The 22,742-nt window shown below is 52.2% G+C and overlaps 1 protein-coding gene across 5 annotated transcripts in view; it reads right to left on the minus strand.

Annotated features, from left to right (window-relative positions):
- Positions 1-1,780: 1,780 nt before the first annotated feature.
- CAMKK2 (calcium/calmodulin dependent protein kinase kinase 2) overlaps positions 1,781-22,742 on the minus strand; it is a 45,812-nt gene continuing 24,850 nt past the window's right edge. Inside the window, exons 7-17 of one of the 5 annotated variants that reach the window (XM_081282975.1) lie at positions 22,139-22,175; positions 18,588-18,609; positions 18,350-18,438; positions 17,023-17,222; positions 16,410-16,463; positions 14,391-14,464; positions 14,211-14,298; positions 12,987-13,115; positions 8,766-8,866; positions 8,291-8,333; positions 1,781-4,559 (exon numbers count right to left, since the gene is read on the minus strand). In XM_081282975.1, coding sequence (XP_081139101.1) covers positions 4,479-4,559; positions 8,291-8,333; positions 8,766-8,866; positions 12,987-13,115; positions 14,211-14,298; positions 14,391-14,464; positions 16,410-16,463; positions 17,023-17,222; positions 18,350-18,438; positions 18,588-18,609; positions 22,139-22,175 — 918 coding nt within the window. In that variant the 3' untranslated portion in view covers positions 1,781-4,478. Of the gene's footprint in view, positions 4,888-8,290; positions 8,334-8,765; positions 8,867-12,986; positions 13,116-14,210; positions 14,299-14,390; positions 14,465-16,409; positions 16,464-17,022; positions 17,223-18,349; positions 18,439-18,587; positions 18,610-22,138; positions 22,176-22,742 lie in introns of all 5 variants that reach the window. The other 4 variants (XM_081282974.1, XM_081282976.1, XM_081282977.1 and 1 more) reach the window with 4 other exon arrangements.

Raw genomic sequence — 22,742 nt, forward strand, 5'->3', positions numbered from 1 at the left:
TAGAAGTACTCTGCTTCAGCGGGAAAAAATGATCCACCTGGACTTTTCTTTGGGGGTGGGGGTTGCTAAATACTTTTCAACAATGTCGTGGTTCAGGCCAGGTGTGGTGGCACCCGCCTGTAATCCCAGCAACTCAGGAGGCTGGGGCAGGGGGTGGCAAATTTGAGGCCAGTCTCAGAAACTTTGTGAGACCCTGTCCAAAATAAAGGGCTGGGGTTGTAACTCAGTGGCACAGCATGGTTGGGTCACTCTACAGTACCAAGGGGGTGAGGAGCTGATTCATGTGGCCTTTTTTAAAATGCTCATTTGGCACTGGGGATGTGGCTCAGTGGTAAAGCGTTCCTGAGTCCAACAATCCCCAGTACCCCCCCTCCAAAAAAAGTGAGCTAGAATCTAGGAATCGTGATATGATCTAAATGTGTCCCAAAAAACTCATGTGTTGGAAACTGAGTCCCCAGTGCAACAGGACTGGGAGGGAGACTTGGTCATAGTCCTCATAAATGGAACTAGGTGCCATATAGAAAGGGCTTGATGAGGAGCTCATCCCCTTGCAGCCCTTCCATCTTCTGGGCACATATGGAAGCAGGGAGCAGCCCTCACCAGACCCCAAACCAGCCAGTGCCTTAATCTTAGACTTCCGAAAAACTAATTTCTGTTCTTTGCAAATTACCCCATCTCAGGCATTCTGTTATAGTAGCACAAACAGACAAGACAAATGGTTTGTCTATTACCCTGCAGCTGGGGAGTGATGGCAGTGGTCTTCTGTAATGGGGGGCTGCATTTGACCTTCTCTTTTCTGAAATGGAATGCAAAGGCCAGTTGGGGTGAGGGATGGGTGTTGGGCAGCACTGCTGATTTCACTCACCAGTCTCATCTTGCTTCTGACCATGTCCCTTCTCACTGGCACACCCTGGTGCCATTAGGAGTCTTCTGTGCCCCTGGAGCTCTGCTCCATGATGCACCTGTGTGCACCCCTCCTCCCGTCCCTCAGATTTGCAGTGGGGTCTTGGGATAGCAGCCCCTTGCTCCTGAGTCTTGAAGGCCCGCATTTCAATGCTTTTCTACAGCAGTGGAATGGGGATTTGTTAGACTTTGCCTGCTGTCCCCTAGTAACAGAAAAATGAAATTTAAAGCCAAGAGAGCACCTCCAAGGACTAGAGCCACACTTAAATGCAGAGACTCCTCTGCCTTTGGCCTGGAGGAGCATCCAGATGCCATCAGAACCAGCAAGCACCAAGACTCAGGACGCCAAAGACCAGGGGCTTTGCTGACAAATTCCAGCCCTTGGACAACCAACTTAACTTTTCTGAGCCTCAGCTCACAGGTGATGATCCTCATTATGAGTTTAATACCCACCTCCTGGGGCGAAGTGTAACAGAGCAGGCCTGGACCACAGGACACATTCCACATGATGGAACTACTCACCTGTCTGGCCTCCGCCAGAATCTTGCCCTTACCTGTCCACTAGAGCAGGGCTTCTCAAACTTCAACCTGCAGGTGGGTCACCTGTGAGCGTGTTTAAGCGGGGCCTGGGCGTGTGCATTCTGCCCTGCTCTCAAGTGCTGTTGACACAGCTGGTCCTGGAGTCACACTGAGCAGCAGCATATGAGGACATGCCCTAAATCAGGGGTCTGCTGGCTACATTAGCATTGACTGGGACATGTAACCTGCTGTTCACCTAGGGAAGGAGAGCAGACACAAGGACAGATGGACAAAATAAACAACCAACCCAAAACAAAAAAAAACCCTGAGGCCCAAACTTTGCACCATTTTGCTGTCTCTTTATTTCAAGTTTACAGAGAAGCTTAATCATTTGTGGAAAAACACCAAAGGCTTATCTTTCTCTTAAGTTCATGTACTTGTGATAAATACACAGTATTTAACTTTGTACACCTGATAAAAGGAAAATGCATAGTAAAAAGGATCAGGAATAAAACAGAAGCATCGGGCATCGAAGAGATCACAGAATAGAAAAGTCAAAAGTCCCATGAGACTCGGCCCATGAAGCTGAAGAAAAGATGGGACCCGTGACCATGAGACCTTCCCTAGCACCTTGGAAGCAAGTGGGGGTCCTGGTTCCACCATCAGCAACGTGAAGCTGCCCTCGGGAAATGGGTGAGGGCCACAGCCTGGCCCAGCCTCCCCCTGGGCAGGGGTTCTCCTTGTTCCAGAAAGGCTTTGTGGACAGGAGCTCCACCCCATGGAAAGGCCAGAGTAATGGCCTCCGCAGGCCCAAATGCCAACAGGGGGCTTGATAAGGTTTCTGGGGACCACTGGCCACCTCTGGAATGGACAGGGGAGGTGGAAACAGGCAGAGGAAAAGAAAAGCATGTGGGAGGCTTGTGCTTTCTTCCAGGCCACAGGTGCAGGCCGCAGGGCTCACACCACACTGGTCCCAGAGGAGCCAGCAACTCGAGGAAGCACAGGCATCCTTTTTGCCCACTGGAAAAAGCTGCTCCTGACAGCTTCTCCCTTTTCCTGGCCAAGCTGGCTTTTAAAAACTCCACGTTTGTGCTCCAAGAGTGGTGGCCCTAGTGACAGCCATGTCTACTTATGCTTTCCATGAGGAGAGGTTCCTTTCCACAGCTTTCTTTGGTGTTTATTTTAAAAACTAAATAAATAAAAGTTATGGTGTGGACCTCCCCCACCCCACCCACCCAAATGGCTAGGTGCTGCCTGGCCACTGGGCTTCCCCATAAGACATCTGGGATGACGAGTTCATGGTGGGGAGAAATGGCATTGCCCGATGCAGCGTGTAAACACGAGAGGAGTTCTGCAGAGCTCTGCATGCAGCCTGCCCTCCTCGGCCACTCAGCCAGGCAGAGTCCGTGCACGCGGGCTGGGGCTAAGCCTAAGGACTGGCGACTTTAACCACTGCAAGGTGCTTATTGCAAACGCACCAGACCCCATCTGCTACCAGAAGGGGTGGAGCTACTGGGTCATTTCCCCTAAATTTAAAGCAGTGGGGAGACAAGCGCAAATACTAGGTTACAAAGACAAAGCAAGCAAGCAAGACGACCCTCCTTACACTGGAGTCTGTGCTCTTTGGAACCAGCATTCCCTAATTCTATCTGCTTCTACAACAGCACGCGAAACCTGGCTAAACTACAATCAAGAGCTCAAGAAAATCTATGGAAGCCAAGGAATGCCCAGGCTTTGTGAATGGCTGGGACGGGACACAGGCTTTGCTTCTGTCTCTGTGCGAAGTCCTTGAACCTAGGCTTATCAAACTGAAACCACAAAAAAAAAAAGCAGTCTTCCAAGGCCCGGCACTGAATTTACCTCCCAGGACCAGATCTCAAAGTCCTCCCAGCACAAAGTCCTTCCAGTTTCCCACCCCCTTGAACTTCACACTCACCAGTGTGTGGCTCTGGGGGCAGAGTCACATGCAAACCTCAGCCAAACATCTCAGCATTGGGAAGTTTCTTTTGGTTGGAAGTCAAAAGATCAAATTTTCTGGCTACAAAAGGGAACATCCCATGCTAGCACCCAGTTCCTCCATATCCCAAGGAATACTCTGAGTTTCAACAATCTTTCTCTAAAAGGGTGATCCAAGGTCACTGTGTGGACCCTACCAAAGCTTTGATGCTAAGGATGATCATTTGTGTCTCAGCCAAGTGAGAGTATTTCCCTCAGAGCCCTCCACAAAGCAGGTAAAGTGTTTGGCTGACTGCCGCGAGTGAGCGGTTAAGATGCAAACTGAACCTCAGCAGGCTCAGGAATACACAGGTCATAAACAAGCTGAGCTGCTAATATACAGGCATTAGATTTCATTGGCTCTCACTCAGATCACACGGGGAAGCTGTGGCGTTTCCTGGAAGCTCTAAATAACCTCTGAACTTCTCTAGAGTTCAGTCTAGTTAGACAATTGAAAATATTTTTGTGTTGAATCATAAGCCATGTAATGTACATGGAAGTGTAGGATTTCACCCTGAAGTTTTTGTAACTGAACAAAGAGATTTACTGGAGCCCAGCCAACCTTTCCAGAAACCCACTTTGAGTGGCAGGTGTAAGGGCGCGCATTCAGTCCTCCAGGCAAACCTCTCCCCCGCCCCGGCTGCTGAAGGCTCCTAGGGTTGGCAAATCCCCTTCAAAAAGCAATTAAACTTCAAGCCCTTTCAGTTTTCCTGACTACAATTCTACCCATAAAAAAATTTAAAAGTCCTTCTTGCAAATAAGTTGCATTGATGCTCTCTGCAGCTACTGAGGGCTAGCCCTGCTCATCCACGGTTCTGGAAGGTGCCTCGATTCGGGGTTTGCAGAAGGAGTCGCGAAGCCTTCCTTCCACTCCTCAAATGCAGCATCTGCTCCTTGGCCCCAGTCCTGCTGGAGTCTCCTGCTCATTCCTCTGCGCTGTTCAAACCCCGCACACATTCATTCCCTTGGTATATCTGACATGGTTTTGAAGGATTTTTGGCATAAAAACATTTTTAAAAAGCAATTATCCCAAAACGCACGTGGGTTTGGTCTGCAATTCCTCACACCCGCCGGTCCGGCCAGCCAGCGGCCAAGGTCGACGTCACGGAGTCAAGTCTTTTTTTTTTTTTTTTTTTTGTCCCCTTTAAAACAATAAAGGAAAAACACATAACCAGAGGTGACGGTCAAGGCTCTACACACGTGCTCGGTTTCCGTAGGACATGCTGCTATGGAAACGCAGGGTGCAGCAGCCCGTGCAGGGCAACATGGCCAGGCATGCGAGGTCGAGCGTCCAGGCAGCTACTCCAGCTCCAGTGCCTCCTCGGGCTGCTGTGGAAGCACATGTGTGGGGGAGCTGGGGCCGGGGGCCCCCCAACTTTCCACGCAGGGACCACCTTTCACAAGAGCACTTCCTCCTCCCCCACGGGGGCTGGCTCGGGGCCCCGGAGGCTGTCTTCGCTGCCTTGCTTCCTGCTCACCGAACAGAAAACCAGCGTTAAGGCCTGGAGAAACCATGGCAGGGCCCTGACCATCGCCCACCTCAGGACACCAACCGCCCAGGCGTGCTGCCTCGCACCACCTGCAAAGCGATCACGTCACCTGCCCTTGATCACTTAAATTTTTCCAAGGAGACCGCGTCCTCCATAAATGGGGAAGCAATGCTTGCCCAAAACATAAAACTACAGCAGATGCAAGCAGGAGGTGGGCCCCTCTGTGGGGTGTCCCCGAGGGTTGATAGTCTCACCACCCCCTCCCCAGGAGGCCAAAGCTCATGCAGGGCAGGAACTGTGAGTCCCTATGGTGAGCTCCTGGGGGGGCAGTGGCGGGGCCTGCCCAATTTGGACTGGCACCTAGTGGCATTCTGGAAATGGCCACAACATTGGCCCTAGCTCCCTATACCCAGGCTCAAGGGAAGACCACCTGGGAGGGAAAAGATGGCCCCTCCCTTCTCAGAAGAGGGAGGAAGAGCCCTTCTGCCCCTGAAGAGCCCCCCACCTCATTGGAGCTGCTTGGTGTGGCTGCTGTGGGTTGAGTCTCAGGTCGTAGGAGGGGAAATCTCTAAGGAAGGGCCCAAGGCCCTCAGCATCCTCAAGGTAAGCATGCCACTCAAAGCTACTGTCCATCATTCCCAGCGAAGACTTGTGTGCCCCTGGCCAGAAGGGAGCCTCTGTCCCTGCCCAGGGGCTGGGAAATCACGGTGCCTATGCATCCCTAGGAAAATCACATTTGCTGGCTTCTTGTTTCTGACAAAGAACAAGATGTAAAGTGCCCAGGGAGGACAGAGCTGTGACTAGCTGTCTGATGAGACCCTTGCTTTCTGCCCTCCGTGCCACCTGCTGGCACCAGCTGGGTCTCACTGCAGACAGCAGGCAGCCCGTGGTCCAGGACCCCCAGTTCTATAAGCTCCTAGAGCAAGACGTCCTGCCCACAGCTGCCAGCAGGCAACTCCCAGGGTTTCTAGCACCAGAGGTGAGGAAATGAAGCAGCAGCAAAACACCAAGGGCTAATCTCAGTCTGTTGGTGTCTTGCAATTATGAACTGAAACAGAAATAAACAATAGAGCCAGGCTTGGTGACGCACGCCTATAATCCCAGTGGCTCAGGAGGCTGAAGCAGGAGGATCCAAAGTTCAAAGCCAGCCTCAGCAACTTAGCAAAGTCCTAAGCAACTTAGCAAGAGCCTGTCTCTAAATAAAATTTTAAAAGGGCTGGGGATATGGCTCAGTGGTTAAGTGCCTCTGACTTCAAACCCTGGTCCCCTCCACATCCTGTCCCCCCCAAAAGGAAACAACAGACTTGCTCACAGAGGGGAAGCAGCCTTACTTTTGGCAGACCCTAAGAGGGAGACTAAGGAGAGAATGCCCAAGGAAAAGTCAGCCCATTAGGCTTCTACTATCACACTGTGAGGCTCAAACCAAAGGCCTGCCTAGTCACTGGGCTTCTGGGATATCTGGGAACAAGACAGGGTCTCAGGCAGCCTTCTGAGGCTGCTGAAGGTCGGACATGATTGCTAATGCCAATGTGTTTTCCCTGCTTTTGTCTCAAAAGCACATCTCCAAAGCAGGGCCCCTCCTAGATTACTGCGTAAGCACCTGGCTCATAAGTCAACTTCCCCTTATACACAACTGCATGCAGCATTGTTCACTTTTAACAACCAAAAAATAGAAACAATGTCCATCAATTGATGAATAGATAAACAAAATGTGCTCCATCCAAACAGTGGAATATTATTCAGTCATAAAAAGTAATGAAGCACTGATCCATGCTACACCAGGGAGGAACCTAAGAAACATGAGGTTAAGTGAAAGAAGCCAGACACAGCCAGGAATGGCAGTGTGACCAGTAACCCCAGCTACTCAGGAGGCTGAGGAAGGTGGATCCCAAGTCTGAGGCCAGCAACTTAGCAAGACCCTGTCTCAAAATAAAATTTAAAAAGCAGAGAATGGGGCTGGCTTTGTAGCTCAGTGGTAGAGCACTTGCCTAGCATGTGTGAAGCACTGGGTTTGATTCTCGGCACCACATATAAATAAATAAAACAAAGGTTCATCAACAACTAAAAAAATATTTTTAAAAAATGGAAAAAAAAAAAAAGAGCCTGCGCACAGGCAGGCGGGTGTTACTTTGGGCTCAGACAGGGGCTCCCACTCCCTAGTTGTTTTTTTGCTGGAATTGCCAGAGGGAGGGAAAAGGGAAGTGAGAAGGGGCCACGGGGATACCACCCCCCCACCCCCCCACCCCGTCCCAGGGACAGCAGCTCAGTGGTGAAGAAGTGCTTGCCCAGCTTGTGTGAGGCCCTGGGTTCGTTCCCCAATACCAAAAAAACAAAAACAAAACAAACAAACAAAAAAAAAACAGACTCAAAAGCATTTATAGAAAATGTCCAGAACAGACAAATCCATAGAAAACTGCAAGTAGATTAGCAGTTGCTGAGAAATGAGGGAGTTGGGTGTAGACAGCTCAGAGGTACAGGGTTTCTTCTTCTTGGGCTCATAAAAATTGATTGTGGTGATGGCTGCATAAGTGTCAATACATTCAAAGTCATTGAACTATATCTATGTGTGTGTGTGTGTGTGTGTGTGTGTGTGTGTGTGTGTGTGTATTCTGGGGATTGAACCCAGGGCCTTGCACATGCTGAGCAGGGGTCCTACCGCTGAGCTGCACCCCCAGCCCCAATGAAGCTATTTTTAACTGCTTGGAGCTGCCAGTGGAGAATCAGATGGCCACATCAAGCCTGTGGGAACGACACTGGGGTCTCCACTGTGCTGCAGGTACTTGGGGAACGAGCAGTGGTTCTGCCAATCAAAGCTTCCAATCTTCTAGGGACAAGAATTCTCATTTGTCCTGGGAGGTGCTAGTAACATTGGCATGGAAGTGTGTTTGGAGGAGGGTCGGCCATCCCAAAGAGGAAAAGGCTGAGCTCCTACTCAGGCCACAGGATTCTTATGCCCCTTTGCAACAGGCAGAGGGGACTTATTTTCTAGATCTTAAGCCAGCAGACAAGTCACAGGGCGTAGCAGGCCTGATGTGTGCTCTAACCACTGCGCTCAGTAGCGGCAGCCCTGGGCCTGTGACAGAGCTTCAAAGCCATTGCCGTGCACTGAGTATGCAGGGACTGGGTCTAAAGACCAGGGTGAGTTCACGGGCATTCCGGGCGGAGCGCCATGCACCCGCAGCCCCAGCCCACATGCAGGACCCGCCATCGGTCCCAAGCCCCTCGAGGCCCCTAGTTTTATCCCTAGGTCTAGAGGCCCAAAGTAAGGCTGAGCACAGCAGCCAGGCTGGAAGGAACATGGCCTGGAGGAGACGCCCCCGTGCTCTGCACCTGCCCCCCCCCCAGGCCCCCGCAGAGGCTGCGCACAGGCAGGCAGGCGTTACCTTGGGCTCAGACAGGGGCTCCCACTCCCTGGTTGTTTTTTTGCTGGAATTGCCAGAGGGAGGGAAAAGGGAAGTGAGAAGGGGCCACGGGGATACCACCCCCCGCCCCAGAGACAGCAGACCCCAACGCCTACTTCACATGGCCAGTGCCAAGCAGGTGGGCAGACAGCTCTCTGCATTAAGACGTAGAGCCCCAGGGCAAGGCCCAGTGCTTGACCATTACACAGTCTAAAACCCCACCCTCTGGGACTATGCTTCAGGGCAGGGGTGCTGGTTATCAGGAGACCCCCAGTGAAAAGGCCAGACCTCAGTCTGGAGGAGCTCCCGACACAAGGCTGTGGGCTGGGCAACGGGAGGAGACCCAAGACAGGGAGCACAGTGTGCAGGGCGGGTCTCCTGGCCTTTGATTTTGCTCCAGGGATGCCCCGGCCTACCCTCCAGCCCCCACCCTGAGAGGAAGGCGGTGGACACTCACAGGAGCAGGCTCCCAGGGGCAGACTGCGAGCGCTCCTCCCTCCGGCTGCCCTCAAATGGGTTCCCGAAGGAGCGTTTCCGAATCATGGTCTTCACCAGGATCTGAAGAGGGAGAGGCGGCGGCAGGTGACTGCTCGGTCACATGGGGAGATTTCAGGCAACAACCTTTCCCTTCCTTCTCCCAGGCCCCCAACATCTCCCTCAGCTCTCCACGGACGGCAGGCCTTTGTGGCGGCCCCCAACATACACCATCCAGACCCATCCCCATATCCCATGGGTCCACTCCCCGCTTCCTGGAGGCCAAGTTCAAGTCCAGACTCCTTGGTCTAACATGCAAAGCCTGTCATTATCTAGTCCCAGCCTACCTGACCCCACGGACCCCAAGCTCCAGGACAGCTGGCCTGCGTGTCCCTTGGGGCACACCTGGCACCATCTGTCTCACCTGAGCTGTTGCTAGGTGGTCCTCCCAGCCCATCAACCTGTCTCATCTTCAAGCCCTTCTTTTCAGGGAAAGCCAGCTGTGACTGCCCCAGTGACAAACCAACCATGTCTCCCCAGGACAGCTCTGGGGATGACGTGGGGGAGGGTGCTTTTTTAAAACCGAAATATAATTCACATGCCTTAATTCACCATTTTAAAGCCCAGGAGCATCAGCTCAGAACGTGCCCCACACCAGCTCCGGAATGCTGTGGATGCTCAAACCCCCTCACATAAAACAGCTCGGCGTTTGCACATCTACACACACTCTCTTGGTAGGCTTTAAACCATCTCTGGATGACTTACACCTAACAGAATGGAAATGCTACGTAAATACTGATCTCACCATACCGCTCAGGAAAGGACGAGGGGAAAGTCTGGACTATGTTCAATACAGAAGCAACCACTTTCTCTGAACATGTCTGATACATGTTTAAATTCACAGACGTGGAACTCGCAGCTATGGAGGGGCGAGTGTATACAATTCAGTGGCTTTTAGTATTTTCACATCACCATTATCTAATTTTGGAAAAGTTTAGATTACCTCAAAAAAACACACACAAGCCTGGGGTGTAGCTCAGAGGTGGAGCGCTGCCTGGCAATGCAGGGAGAGAAGGAGGGAGGGAAGGCCAAACCCGGCAACAGCCACTCTGGGCCCCGACCCCCAGCCCTTTCGGTGTGGGTGCAGACCAGCTCTTCTGGACGTTCCTTGTAAAGGGAATCCCACAATCGCAGCCTCTTGCGTCTGCCTTTCACGGGGCTTGCCCATGTTGTAGCAGGCATCAGTCTCTTTCCTTTTCATGGCCCTATAATGTTCCCGGTGTGGATGAGCTGCACTTTGCTCACCCACCCGTCTGCTGGACATCTGGACAGTTTCTGCTTTGGGGCAGATGCGGACGCACCGGTGCCAGGGTGGACGATTGAGTTCATATTTGTGTGTGAACGTGTTTTCGCTCCTCTTAGATAGGCATCCGTAGAACTTCTGGATCCTGTAACTGTACTTAACATTTTGAGGAACTCCCTGAGTGTTTTCTACAAAGCCCGAACCACTCTACACTCCCCCGGTCAGGCACAGCAGGAGCGATTTCTCGGGAGCCTGCATTTTAGTTGAGGATGAGAAACACCCCAGGACAAGGAGACCACCAGTTCACAGGCTGGTGTGGCATGAGGGCACAAGGGCACAGAGGCCCTGGAAGGTCCCACTGAGGCTGGGAGTGGCTGAGCCCTGGCCCAGCCCCCTGCCTTGCCCACTCTAGCCAGGACTGGGTAGAGGCTGCCTAGAGGAAAGGCCCCTCCTGGTCCCTCAGCCCTGCCCAGCTTCTTTTCTCTGCTTCTACTGCCTTGTCTCCCCTCATCTGTCCCCAGCTTTCTTAAAGCCCAGCCGGATCCCCTCAGCCCCTGATTAAGAATCCCTCACCTATAGGAAGTTGGAACTTAGCCTGTAACCATCCAGGGAGCCCTGGAAAGTTCCTTACCAATCACCCTTGGATATTGTCAAAGGAAGCAGGGTCACTGAAAGGCAGGGCTCACGCTCTGGAGCATGGTGCCTCTTTAAGCAGGATTATGGATTGACAGCTTCTGATTTTTTTAAAGGGTTTGTTGCTAATAATAATATTTTAAAAACACTAATTTATCAAAAAGTGGCCAATGTCCATTAGTTGAAGAACAGGTAAACAAAATGTGGTCTACCTATACAATGGAGCATTACTCAGCCACCTGCTGCAGCAAAGATGAGCCCTGAAAAAGGCCACATATGCGTGTGACTCCATTGACATGGAACGTCCAGACAGGACACCTGTACAGAGACAGTAGATCAGCGGTGGCTGGGGTGGAGGGGGAGGAGGACTGGGGAGGGAGTTCAGGAGTAAGAGGTTTCCCTGAGGTGATAAAAGCGCTTCAGAACTATCAAGGTGACAAATGCACAACTCTGTGAACATCATAAATGCCACTGAATTGTTCACTTTGATATAGTTAATGGAACTTTTACCTCAATAGGAGGAAAAAAGGAAAAAAGAAAAAAAAGGCAGCCGGTTTGAGAATGAAGGTCTCGACCCCAGCCAGGTTCCCACAGTCTAGCCAGGTGGGCCTAGACCTGCCCACCACCTCCCCTGCCAGCAGGGATTCAGACCCTCCCTACCCTTGGGGTCAAGATTTAGTTCTTTGTTGCACTGTCTCTGCAGTGCCTTGCTCTGCTTCAGCAGCCCTAACTTTCTAGAAGCTTCTGGCTGGCTGAGCTCCCTCCCAACAGGGGACAGTGCCTGCACTCTTCCCTCTTGCTGGACTGCCTGCCCCGCTACCCTCTCTTGGCCGGGTCAACACCCTGCCCCTAACTTGTTGCACTTCCACTACTTTCAGGAAGCTATCTCCAACCCACCACCTGGGCCAAGTGTCCCTGCTCCAGGAGCAGCCCCGTGGCCCCCATTACACTGTGCCTGTATCTGTTGGTGGTCTCTCCAGGACGGCAGGGGCCATGGTAGGGGCCACATCAGTATTGTTCATCACCACGTCCCTGCCTGAGAAACCGCTCTTAATTTTTAAGAAGTGGTTCCTGAATGGCTAATGCCTACTCCAGTCCCCAGGGATCAAGGGCTCTCTCTCAAGAATCTGCAGGGGGAGGGGGAGGGGTCAGGGCGACAGCCAGGAACAGAACCCACAGTAGGCACAAAGTCCCACACCAGCTGCCTCCCAGGCCACAGGCACGAGATGGGGTGTGGTGCGTGGAAGGGTGGATGAGGGAGAGTGGGTGAGGATGAGGGAGAGTGGGTGCGAGTGAGTCTACGGTGAAGGTCATGCAGAGGACTAGGCGGGAGGAGACATAGATGAGTGTCCTGGGGCTCAGGATTTAGAGGGAGACAGGCAAAGTGGGAAGCAGAAGTGAGTAGTGCAAAGCTAGAAGAGGAAGAGCCAGCATCTGGACTCCCCAAGCGGGGAAGCCCCTCCAGGCTGGACGCTGGCTTTGCAGGTTCTCAGGTCTCTCCCAGAGCCCAGGGTCCCCTAGCCTGCTGGGGCTGGAGCTGGCCAAATGCACCAGGGCTTTCAAGGTGGCCACAGAGGGCAGCCAGCTAGGACTGTTGCCTGGACCCCAGACCCCTGGATTCTTCCTGGAGCCAGATGCCCTCAGGGGCGGAGGCTTGGCGACTGGGCAGTTCCCACAGTCTCCAAGGTTAAGGCTGAAGAATTCACATTCTGCTTCCTTCTTCCTGTGTCGGGACCCCAAAGTCAAGGCCACAAAAGGGGCTCAGTTCTTCCCAAGCCAAATTGCACCCTCGAGAGTTGGGAAGAACTTTCTGAGGTATGCAGAAAGGAAGCCCAAGTCCTGGCTGGGGAACAGCCCACCAGGCTGACGTCACGTGCTGGGCTGTCTGCTCTGGAAACTGAAGCTCCAGACAGATGGGAACCTCATCTTATAAGACCTCGGCTCCAACCCCCATCCCTGGCCCCTGCCCAGTCCTGCTCCTCCTCCTGGCTCCTCTCCCCTGCCATGCTCTGAAAGCAAAAACTCAGGAGTTGCGGTGTGGTCTTGCAGAGAGGCTGCCTCACTCTGGAAACATGGGCCACGGGGCCTCACAGGAGACCGAGGCCAAGGTTGGCAGCTGTGGGCCAGGGGCAGCTCCCGGCCGCTTCCTGACTCTCGGGCCCCACATCTGCTTCCCAGGCCTCCGCTGTGTCCTGGCCCTGTCCTCGCCGCTGGCGCGCCTCAGGCTGTCTTGGGCCCTGCTCGTGGTTGGTGGTTCATCTGCCTTACCACGGTCGCCAGGCTGGGAATGTGTTTGACAGAATTCTCCACCTCCTCTTCGGTCACCTCGACCAGCGTGCAGTTCTCATCCTCCGATGGCAACGGCTCGGCCCCGTGCCTCGTGACCCAGGGGTGCAGCTTCAACGAACGACAGGATGGGTGAGGGGCAGGTGCAGCCACCTCCCAGAAGGTCCTGCCAGCGAGCGGAGCCAAGAAGGGCATGCAGGAGGGAGCGGCCGGGGCCTGCGGCCAGGCATGCAGGAGAGCTGGTGGGCAGGCCGAGGGCGGGAGTGAGATGGAAGGAAACAGGCAAAAGCCAAGACAAGAATGGGAGGGGCCACGGGGCTGAGAAGCGTTTGGACCCCACTCTCCATCTGGTCCCAGATCTTGTGTGGCATGGAGGTGACTAGCGCCCATCACTCTGACACCTAGAAGCTCTGCTCGGAGCAGGCAACATCCTCCGCACTGCACAGAAGGGAAAATGGTGGCCTGGGGAGGCAGTGAGACTAGCTGGAAGGACATGATCAGGAGGACCCAGGCCAGAGTTGTCCCCGGCCCCACTCCTCAGGTCCAAGTCCTTCTATGTGACCTTTTGAACTGCCCTCTCTTAAGACACCTTTCAGTGCTAACCGCCCAGGTGCCTAGGAGACCTCAAAGCACATCTTAGGATTCCTAAAGGGCCAGATATGTGTTCGTGGCATTGACAGGCGGGTGGCAGATGGACACAGGTTTCTCTAAAAAGCTTTTTCTGCAACAGGGTAGAATCTGGCAGGTTGAGGAGGTGGAAGTGCTGACAGATTCCCTCCCACTCTCACTATAGTTCCTCAAAGGGACTGGCCCACATCTCTACATTCAAGGTCAAGGAAAGGACCCAGAGTTTTAGCAGCCAGTGTATGGAGCATATAAAGTCCCTAGATCAGTCTGCATAGGGTAGACGCCCCATCAACCCAAGCCAGTTGGAGCAAGAGCAAGGCTGCCTGGTTGATTGGTCACAGAACCCACAACACAGTCACAGTGAACACAACCCCCAGAACCTCCTCACTACCCCTTGCCAGCCCCAGCAACCCAGAGGCCCAGGGCATGGGAGGGCTGCGGTATGGAGGAGGGCGTTGTGCTGTGGACAAACGGACACAGGGCTTGGCCAAGGCGGGGTGGAGCCAAACAATTCCAAGCACAGGACACAGGCTGAACCCAGGGTGTCAGCCTCGGGGGCCAGCAGTGGCTCCCAGGTACCTTGATTTCCGGCACCACAATCCTTGACTCCGGGTTCTTATCCAACATACGGGTGATCAGGTCCTTCAGGTCCTCAGCTATGTCAGGCCTGGGGGAGGGAGACATGTCAGGGGTGGGAGATAAAATGCACAGGACCGCAAGAAGACTCGAGGAGAGGAAGGACGGACAGGCAACACTCACTGGTCTGGGAACTCCAGGGCCTGACTCTTGATCTTACTATGTAAACACATGATCCGCTCATCCATGAACGGGCACTGTGAAAAGAGGCCGGGGAGAGAGTAGTGGTGACCAGCTGCCACCTGTGTCCTTCAGAGGCCACCTGTGATGTGTCATTCCCTGTGAGTTACAGGACAGAAGTCAACAGCCATGGCCCAGTCTGGGGAAGGAGCGTTCCCATCTGCCCAGGGATGTCCTAGGAGGGACAAAAGCAAACACTCTGCTCCCCCCCAACGCCCACCCCCAACAGTAACCCAGGCTCTGTGGGAGGCCTTGTGACCAACACTTAATCCACTGTCCCCCCTACCCAGTGTGATCTTCCCAGGGAAACTTGCATGGCTTATTCTCTCTGTAATGCAAGTGACCAATAAGCTCACCTTCCCTGTCCACCCCCACCCCTGCCAACCACTCCCTGTCAGTTCCAGGAGGGCAGGGATTTGCATCTGTCTTGCTCACTGTAGATCCCCCATGTCCAGGACATTCCTGATTGGAAGCAGGGCCTCAGGTCATAAATACTGGATTATCTCTGTCCATCCCCTCAGAAGCCATAAGGAATAATAAGTGCTGGGATATAACTCAGTGGGAGAGCGCATGCTCAGCATGTGTTCAAGCCCCAGGACCCAAAAAGGAAAAAAGAAAAACAATAAGTATTCTTTTTACTGAGGAGAAAAACATTAGTTTAGAGAGGTCACGTGCCAGCTCAGAGTGGGCTTTTCACCTCAATGGGACTTTGCACCACCTCCCAAGTGACAAATCGACTCTCACCAGGTGGAGAGCCTGATCCCATAGAAGCTGGTTGTCTATGCTGGTAAAAAAGAACTCTGGGGCTGGGGATATAGCTCAGTTGGTAGAGCGCTTGCCTAGCATGCCCAGGGCTCTGGGTTCAATCCATAGCACAGCACACTGGGAAAAGGTAACAAAGTCACCTACTCCACTCCTGTCCAAGGAAAATGATCTCTTTAAGAGCAATGTGTGGGCAGCAGCGTCCGCTGGGCAGAACTCATTAGGAACATAGCACATTTCATTGTATGTAAGTTGTACCTCCAAGGGGGGGGTGGGGGAAGACCACAGGTAAATATGGAGTTCTAGCCAATGACTGCCTTCTAAAGCACTTGGAAGAACAGTAAAGGTGCTGGCTGGCCATCTTGCAAGGCACTAAAAAATAAGATGGGTGGGGGAATGGAGAGCCACGCGATAAAGTAGGTATAGTGAGATAGTCACCGTAGACTCCAGTGGCGGGGGGGGGGGGGGGGTCCTGGGTGTTTATGCAAAATTTTTTCAATTTTGTCATGTGATTGAAAATTTTCCAATCAAATGCTGGGGGGGGGATAGCTACAGACTCCCTTCCGCCTACACGGGATCAGATTCTTAAGCTTTCCTCAACAGGAGCACAAGCTCATGGAAGGGAAAATTTCACATTTTTAATTGCTCACATAATCAAACTGAACTTCACAGTTAAAAAGAGAAGCCTCTAAACATCAATAATATTGAAACCACCACTACAACAAGAGTCACAATGACAAAAAGGCAGATTAGCACTCCCTTTGTCAAAAAAAAGTCAAAGGGACTTTTAATTCCCATTCCAATTCTGTCCCTGACAATAGAGTCTCAGCACACGCTGAGGAAAAGAAGCTCAAAGCAATATGCAGCAAGGAGAAATAAGTGCAGCTATTGATTAGTGATGTCTGTCTGGGGCCCAGGAGTGGGAGAGGTGGTGTGTTTGTTGAGCTTGCCCTAAACTTAGCAATACCTCCAAACTCCAGTCTCTGCCAGCCCTTCTGTTCTATCAGACTCTTTTTCAGAAATCTGAGTGTCATATACAGATCTGTACCATGTCTAGGTGGGCTTTCTTTTCCACATTCACATCTGGCCACAGAGATAAAGAAATTTCAGATGAATAAGTGCTATCTCTCTGCAAGGATGACCATTAGTCCAAAAGGTCAGCCAGCAGCACTCAGGAGACAGGACACCCCACCCTCTTACCTGGCCAAAGACAAAGCAGTACAGCGTCACACCCATGGCCCAAACATCCAAGGCCTGCAAGGAAAAGAGAGCTTGGCAGGTGTGGCCAGGGGCAGGGAAGGGCATCTCCTGCTTTTGCCTGTCCAGCACCATTTAGAGAAGCACCTCTTCTCAGTCCACATAGCTGGGGAGGGTCAGGTCTTGGTCCCCCAACCTTTTTAGAGAGCACATGACCCAGGCATGGCCAAGGAGAGCACTATTCCCCCAATCATAGGATGGTCCAAGGACCGGCACATAACCCACACTTGGCTAATTACAACCAGCCCCAGAGTTCTTGCTCTGCTCTTTAGAAAGAGGAATGCTCTTGCTACTGAGGTTGGTCAGCTGAAAGTAGCCTGGAGCTGCTGGTGCCTGATCCGCCTGCAGAGGAAACCAACTCAGGAAAGCAGCCAAAAGCTGGAGAAAGACAAATTCCTGTTTGCGTAACTGGCTGGCAGAGCGCAAAGCCACACATGCCCATTCCTCAGCTGTACAACCCCAGTGCATTTGCTATTTAAGTTGTATTTGTACCACTTACAACCAAAAGGACCCTAACACAGGAAGATATCAGCGGTTCAGACAGGTCCAAACCTACCTTCCCAGAGAAGATCTTGCGGGTCTCCGAGAGCGACTCGGGTGCCATGAAGGCAGGTGTGCCGACGGTGTTAGACAGGAGGGCATCACTGCCCTTGAACTCATTGCTCACACCAAAGTCAGCGATCTTGATGTGCCCATCTTCTCCAACCAGGAGGTTGGAAGGCTTGATGTCCCGGTGGATGATCTTCTGGTAGTGTACTGGGTGGGATGGCACCCAGGGAACAGAGGGGGCAAGAAACCCCTGTGAGGATCTGCATATGGCCACACGGCTCAGAGACACAGCGTGGCATCACCCTGGTGCCTCCTCTGCCATGGCACCTGGTCTTTCCCAACCCTCCCCTCCCAAACCTGCTGGGCACCTCCATCCTCTAAAAGGTAAGGGGGGGAAAGTGTCTTCAAAAGATACTCATTCTCAAAAGAGACTCGTTCCCAAAACAGTGACTGCCTACAGCCATTCGTAACCACCTGTTAGAATGTGTAACCCCCCTGTCTGTGTGGTTACCAGCACACACGGAGTTTTCATTGGGTTTGGTACCCTCCTAAGAGCCTCAGGACTCACGCCAGTCAAACACAGTTTCCATTACCAACGGCCAATACTAATTCACCGGAGCAATGATGACCAGAGCAGGCTGATTTGAAGTGTGAACCAAAAAAATAGAACTGAGGACTTGGCTCATCATTCCTGTCTGGTGTCAGCCAATGGCAATGGGCGGTGCTATGGTCTGGAAACCTAGGTGTAGTTTCTGGGGTGGTGATGACGATCATAGTATCAATGAGTACAGAGGGTGTCACTGTTGGGCACCCAGTCCTGGGCTTAGCTCTGTGCTAAGTGGTTCACATTTATCCCAATTAAACTTCAAAACAATCTTATGTGACAGGCAGGGATAAGAGTGGAAATGTTTAACAACCAGGAGCAGAAAGGACACCTGCCAATCAGAACCACTGATATAACCACTCAACCCTGCTGAGAAATACTTTTACAGATGAGGAAACTAAGGTCCCGGGAGGTTAACAGGGTCCCCGTCCCAGGGTCCTTGGGAGGAATGAGAGATGACGAAGGTAATGCCCCAAACAGTGCCTAGTTCACACGGAATTCACTGGAGAAATGCTCATAACTACTATTGCTCTTCATTTTCTCTCTGTGGAAGGAAGAGCAGCTTCTGCTTGCCCCCGAGACTGCTCTCCGAAGCCAGCCCTGCTCTGCACTCACACAGTCTGTCTGCTGCCCACTGCCTTGCACACCAGGAGACCCTCCCACTTCCACCCACCAGCTGGGAAGGCTGATCACCACCAGGCGTGAGGATCCTCCCACGGGCCTCACTTACGGTACTCGATGCCTTTGATCAGATCCTGGAAGTAGAAACGGGCCTGGTCTTCAGACAGGGGTTTGAGGGTGGGCACATCCATCACGGGCCTGAAATGTCAACATGTATGACACACAGATCAGCCCTTGCCCTCTCCCCCCAGCAAAGCCCAGCACCACCTCCCTCAGCCTCGAAGGTCACAAAGCCAAGGGCATCACACCTGGGAGCGGGGACCATGCCTGGGAGCAGGGACACTCACCCTTGGTTGACAAGTTCAAACACTATAAGGAAGAAAAAGGGGTTAGGGTTAGGGGTTAGGGGTCAGGGTCAGGGTCAAAGAAGAGAAAGGGGTCAACTGTTACACTGGGAAACTGTAAAACTCCCTCGGGGTGCTCCCCATGTCCCATCCACCTCTAGAAACACCAATAAGCACACAAACTGACACTGGGGGACCAGAGAGAGAGAGTACACAGCACCCAAGCCACTCAATGTCCTGCTTTGCCGAGTTCCCACTGGGAGGCCAAGGAGATTTCTGTCGTCCCCAGGATCCCAGCCTGGCTTTTTACCTCTAGTGCTCAAAATGGCCAAGGATCCATTGGTGAAGGAAAACAAGGCAGGGGAGAAGGGAAGCAGGACGGGGGCTCCTGGGCTCCCTCCTGTCCCTCCACTTGTACCTTGGAGGTTCCAAGAGATAGGACTGACGCTCAACTACATCCTCTGGTCACTCCCAGGGATTCAGACACCATAAGCTTGAGTTAAGATAGACCTGCTGCTGGGCGCAGTGGTGCATGCTATAATCCCAGCAGCTTGGGAAGCTGAGGCAGGAGGATCGTGAGTTCAAAGCCAGCCTCAGCAAAAGTGAGGCCCTAAGCAACTCAGTGAGACCCTGTCTCTAAATAAAATACAAAATAGGGCTGGGGATATGGCTCAGTGACTGAGTGCCCCTGAGTTCAATCCCCGGAACCCCCCACCCCCCACCCCCCAAAAAAAGACACAGCTGCTGCTGCTTCAGGCTGTGGTGAGAAGCTCCGGCCTTTCCTGCCTCGGTTATTTATGTCTTAATTTGCAAGTTTCATGATTTCTGCACCTTCCTCCCACCCAGCCAGCACCGTAGTCAGCCGGCCTGGGGGAGGCTGGCCTGTTGGAACAGGTTTATTTTCAGTCACCGACAGTTCAGCTACTCTTGGGGTTGAGTGGTGGGTGGGAATTTCCTCTAGAAATACAGGCCGCACAGTCTACCTTTTGAAGGTCAGACCTGTGGTTCAAGTCCCTTCTTGAAACCTATCATCTGGCCCGTCTCCTCAGCACGCACGGCCGTGGATGGAAAGTAAAAGTAACCACGTGGGAATTTTCCCAACTGCTCGACAGCCTGAGCAGCATGGCTTCTCTCCCTCTGTGGCCTCGGTGGCACTGCCGCCTCACACAGCCTGGGAAACTCCTCTGTGATGCTTGGGCCACACTCTGTACCCATTCCTCTCTCCAGTCTGCTCAAAACCCCACAATGGCACCCTCCCTGCTAAGAGCTCAGAGTCAAACCCATTTTTGTTGTTGTTTTTTGTTACCAGGGGCACTTAGCCACTGAGCTACATCTAGCCCTTTTTTTATATTCTATTTAGAGACAGGGTCTCACTAAGTTGTTTAGGGCCTTGCTAAATTGCTGAAGCTAGCTTTGAACTCACAATCCTCCCATCCCAGCCTCCCGAGCTGCTGGGATTAGAGGTGTGCACCATCATTCTTACAATGGTGTAAAATGCCCTCTGACACCTGGTCCCCACTGTCCTGCCTAAATGTCCCCTCAGAAGCCATTTGAGTTCCCATCCCCCTGACCTGGAACTCCCAGCTCCCCTCACCCTGCTAAGCATTTGTTATTTTTTTATAGTGTTGTCACCTTTAAGGCCTACACGTAACACTTAGGTAAATGCCAAGGATGAGGAGTTTTGAGTTTGTTCCTGACAAATTGCAATGTTTACTGAATGAACAAATGATCTCCACAGAAACAGCCCAAAGCCATTTGGAGTTGGGTCTGAGAAAATTACACCAGGGGCACCATTCTAGGCACAAACGACTCTGTCCTATTTCCCTGACCTGCATTCGATCACTTACTAGGTGTACAACTTGGCCAAATACATATGCTACGTAAATAATTACATATTTAACTTTTTTAAAATTAACTTAGTTTTTAATTTTTTGAGGTTGTTGTAAGTAATAACATTCATGAAATCATGAGTTTAGTGTATTGGTTATAGTTTTTCCTATAGAGTTTTAAATTAAATGCAAAAAAAAAAAGTTTTTTTAAATGTTTTCTATGTGGCACCCAAAATTATCTCATATGCTTTTTGTTTGTTTGGTCCTGGGGATTGAACCTAGGGTTGCTCTACCACTGAGCTACACACCCAGTTCCTTTTTATTTTTTGAGACAGGGTCTTGTTAAGTCACCCAGGCAGGCCTTGAACTTGCAATTCTCCCTCCTCAGCCTCCCAAGTTAGCAAGCATTACAGGAGCGTACCACTGCACCCAGCATCTAAATTGTTTCCAAAGGAAGTCTTTAAAAAGTTGTAAGATTCAAATTTGGGCCACATTAGATGCTCTCAAGGAACAGGGATAATTCCATTTGGTTCTGGGTCACGTACGAGAATGTCCTTACTATGGGATGCACACTGAAGTACGCAGGGACTGGAGTCCTGAGATGTCTGCTACTTTATTTTTGAATGGTTTGGCAAAATAAAGAGACAGAGATGGTTGGAAGACAGCAGGGTAGATAAAGTCAACTGCTGAACCTGGGGCTATGTAGACAGCAATCCACCAAACTATACTGCCTTCTCTGTAGGCTGAGCTACACCGCCTTCTCTTAGGCCGAGCATTCTCATAATAAAAACCTGGGGAGGGCAAATGAGGAAAGAAAAAAATGTCCTAGGAAAGAACAGCATCCTTGGAACTGAAGGGCTGCTGCCTTAGGGGAAGTCACACCCTGAGCTTTGTCTTCAAACCAGACTCATTACTTTATGAGCACACCCTGTGTAGCCCAGGGTCACTGTGTGGCCATCCAGGTGGCTGGCCTGCCACCTCCACTGCCCTCACCTCCTCAGCCACTCCCCAGGCTGTCCTCTCTGTGCACTCAGAATGCACAGGCTCATCTGGGCCCACCCCAGCCAGGCATTCCTGGATACAAGGCCTGTCAGTCCGTGCCCCTGGGCCCGACAGTCTGCTGACAGGTCTCTGTGGGTCCTGTCCTTCCTCCCTCATCAGCATTTAGGAGGGCTGACAGGGCTGGCTCATGTCTGGTTTTTTTTTTTTTTTTCTTTAATGGGGTCTCTGAGGACACACCTGGGTCCTTTTATTTCTATGTCCAGTGCTCAAAACCTTTGGTGCCCCTGGCTAAGGCCCCAGGTGTCCCACCCTGGCCTCTCCCTGCTCTACTCAGACTCAGCCATGTTTTCCTTGAACAATATTAATCTCCTGTAGCCTCAGGGCCTTCCCATGGCTGGTCCCTCAGTCTGGAATGCTATTCTCCAAAGGTTACAGGGCTGTGTCCTTGACACTCAAATGCTGAGCGGTCATCTCCTACCTAAGGTGGCCTGCCCATCACTCTCTCTACACTATCTTCCCTGACTACGACAGCTTCACTTTGAACTCGGGGTGTGGCCTTCTGTAGGGCTCACTGCGGGGCCCAGCTGGACCAGGAAAGGAGAAGCTGCCTTTGGTCAGATGTGACTGGGCCATGGCTGGGTCCTGGCTGCCTTGAAAGGACGCCTGGACACTGGCAGGTGTGGTTGCCCGAGTGAGAGCAGCAGAAGGAGAGAGGTCTCTTACCCATGTACAGATGGTCCTCATTGGGGTCATCCAGGACCTATTGGCACAGCCACCAGGAACAGGCCAGGACACGAAGTAGAGGAGAGGACAGAGAGAACTGACATGAGCAGGGAGGAGGTGTGGGAGGGTCCCTCTTCCTAATCAAGATGGAAGGCCCAAGAGGACTCCTCAGAGCATGAGATCCAAAGAGTGGAAAGTAAGCACCCCCAGCCCAGTCCTCGAGGTTCCCAAGCACCCAGAAAGGAGGTGACCACAGGGAGAGGCAAAGCCTCCTCTGGCACATGTGGGTGAGAATCCAGCCCATCTCCTAGGAGAGACACGGACTGGTCTTCAAGATGAAATTCAGAGCCCATCTGGCTCTAGTGGCACCTCCATGAGGTGGCCCTGTCCCTCCCTACCCCAGCAGGAAATGACATTTCCCTGTCCAGAACTGCCTCTCACCAATGGACAGCACAGGGGTAACCACCTCCATTATGTCAATGGTGTCTGAGGCAGGGCTGGGCACACGGGAGGTGCTCAGGGACACCTCGGGAATAAACAAGCCAACAGACCAGCAGAGTCTTGTTGGGCAGAAGACCAGATACCACAGGACACTAGGGAGAAG

The sequence above is a fragment of the Spermophilus citellus genome (genome assembly GCF_964194105.1).
Source record: "Spermophilus citellus genome assembly, chromosome: 3".
Taxonomy (NCBI): Eukaryota; Metazoa; Chordata; class Mammalia; order Rodentia; family Sciuridae; genus Spermophilus; species Spermophilus citellus.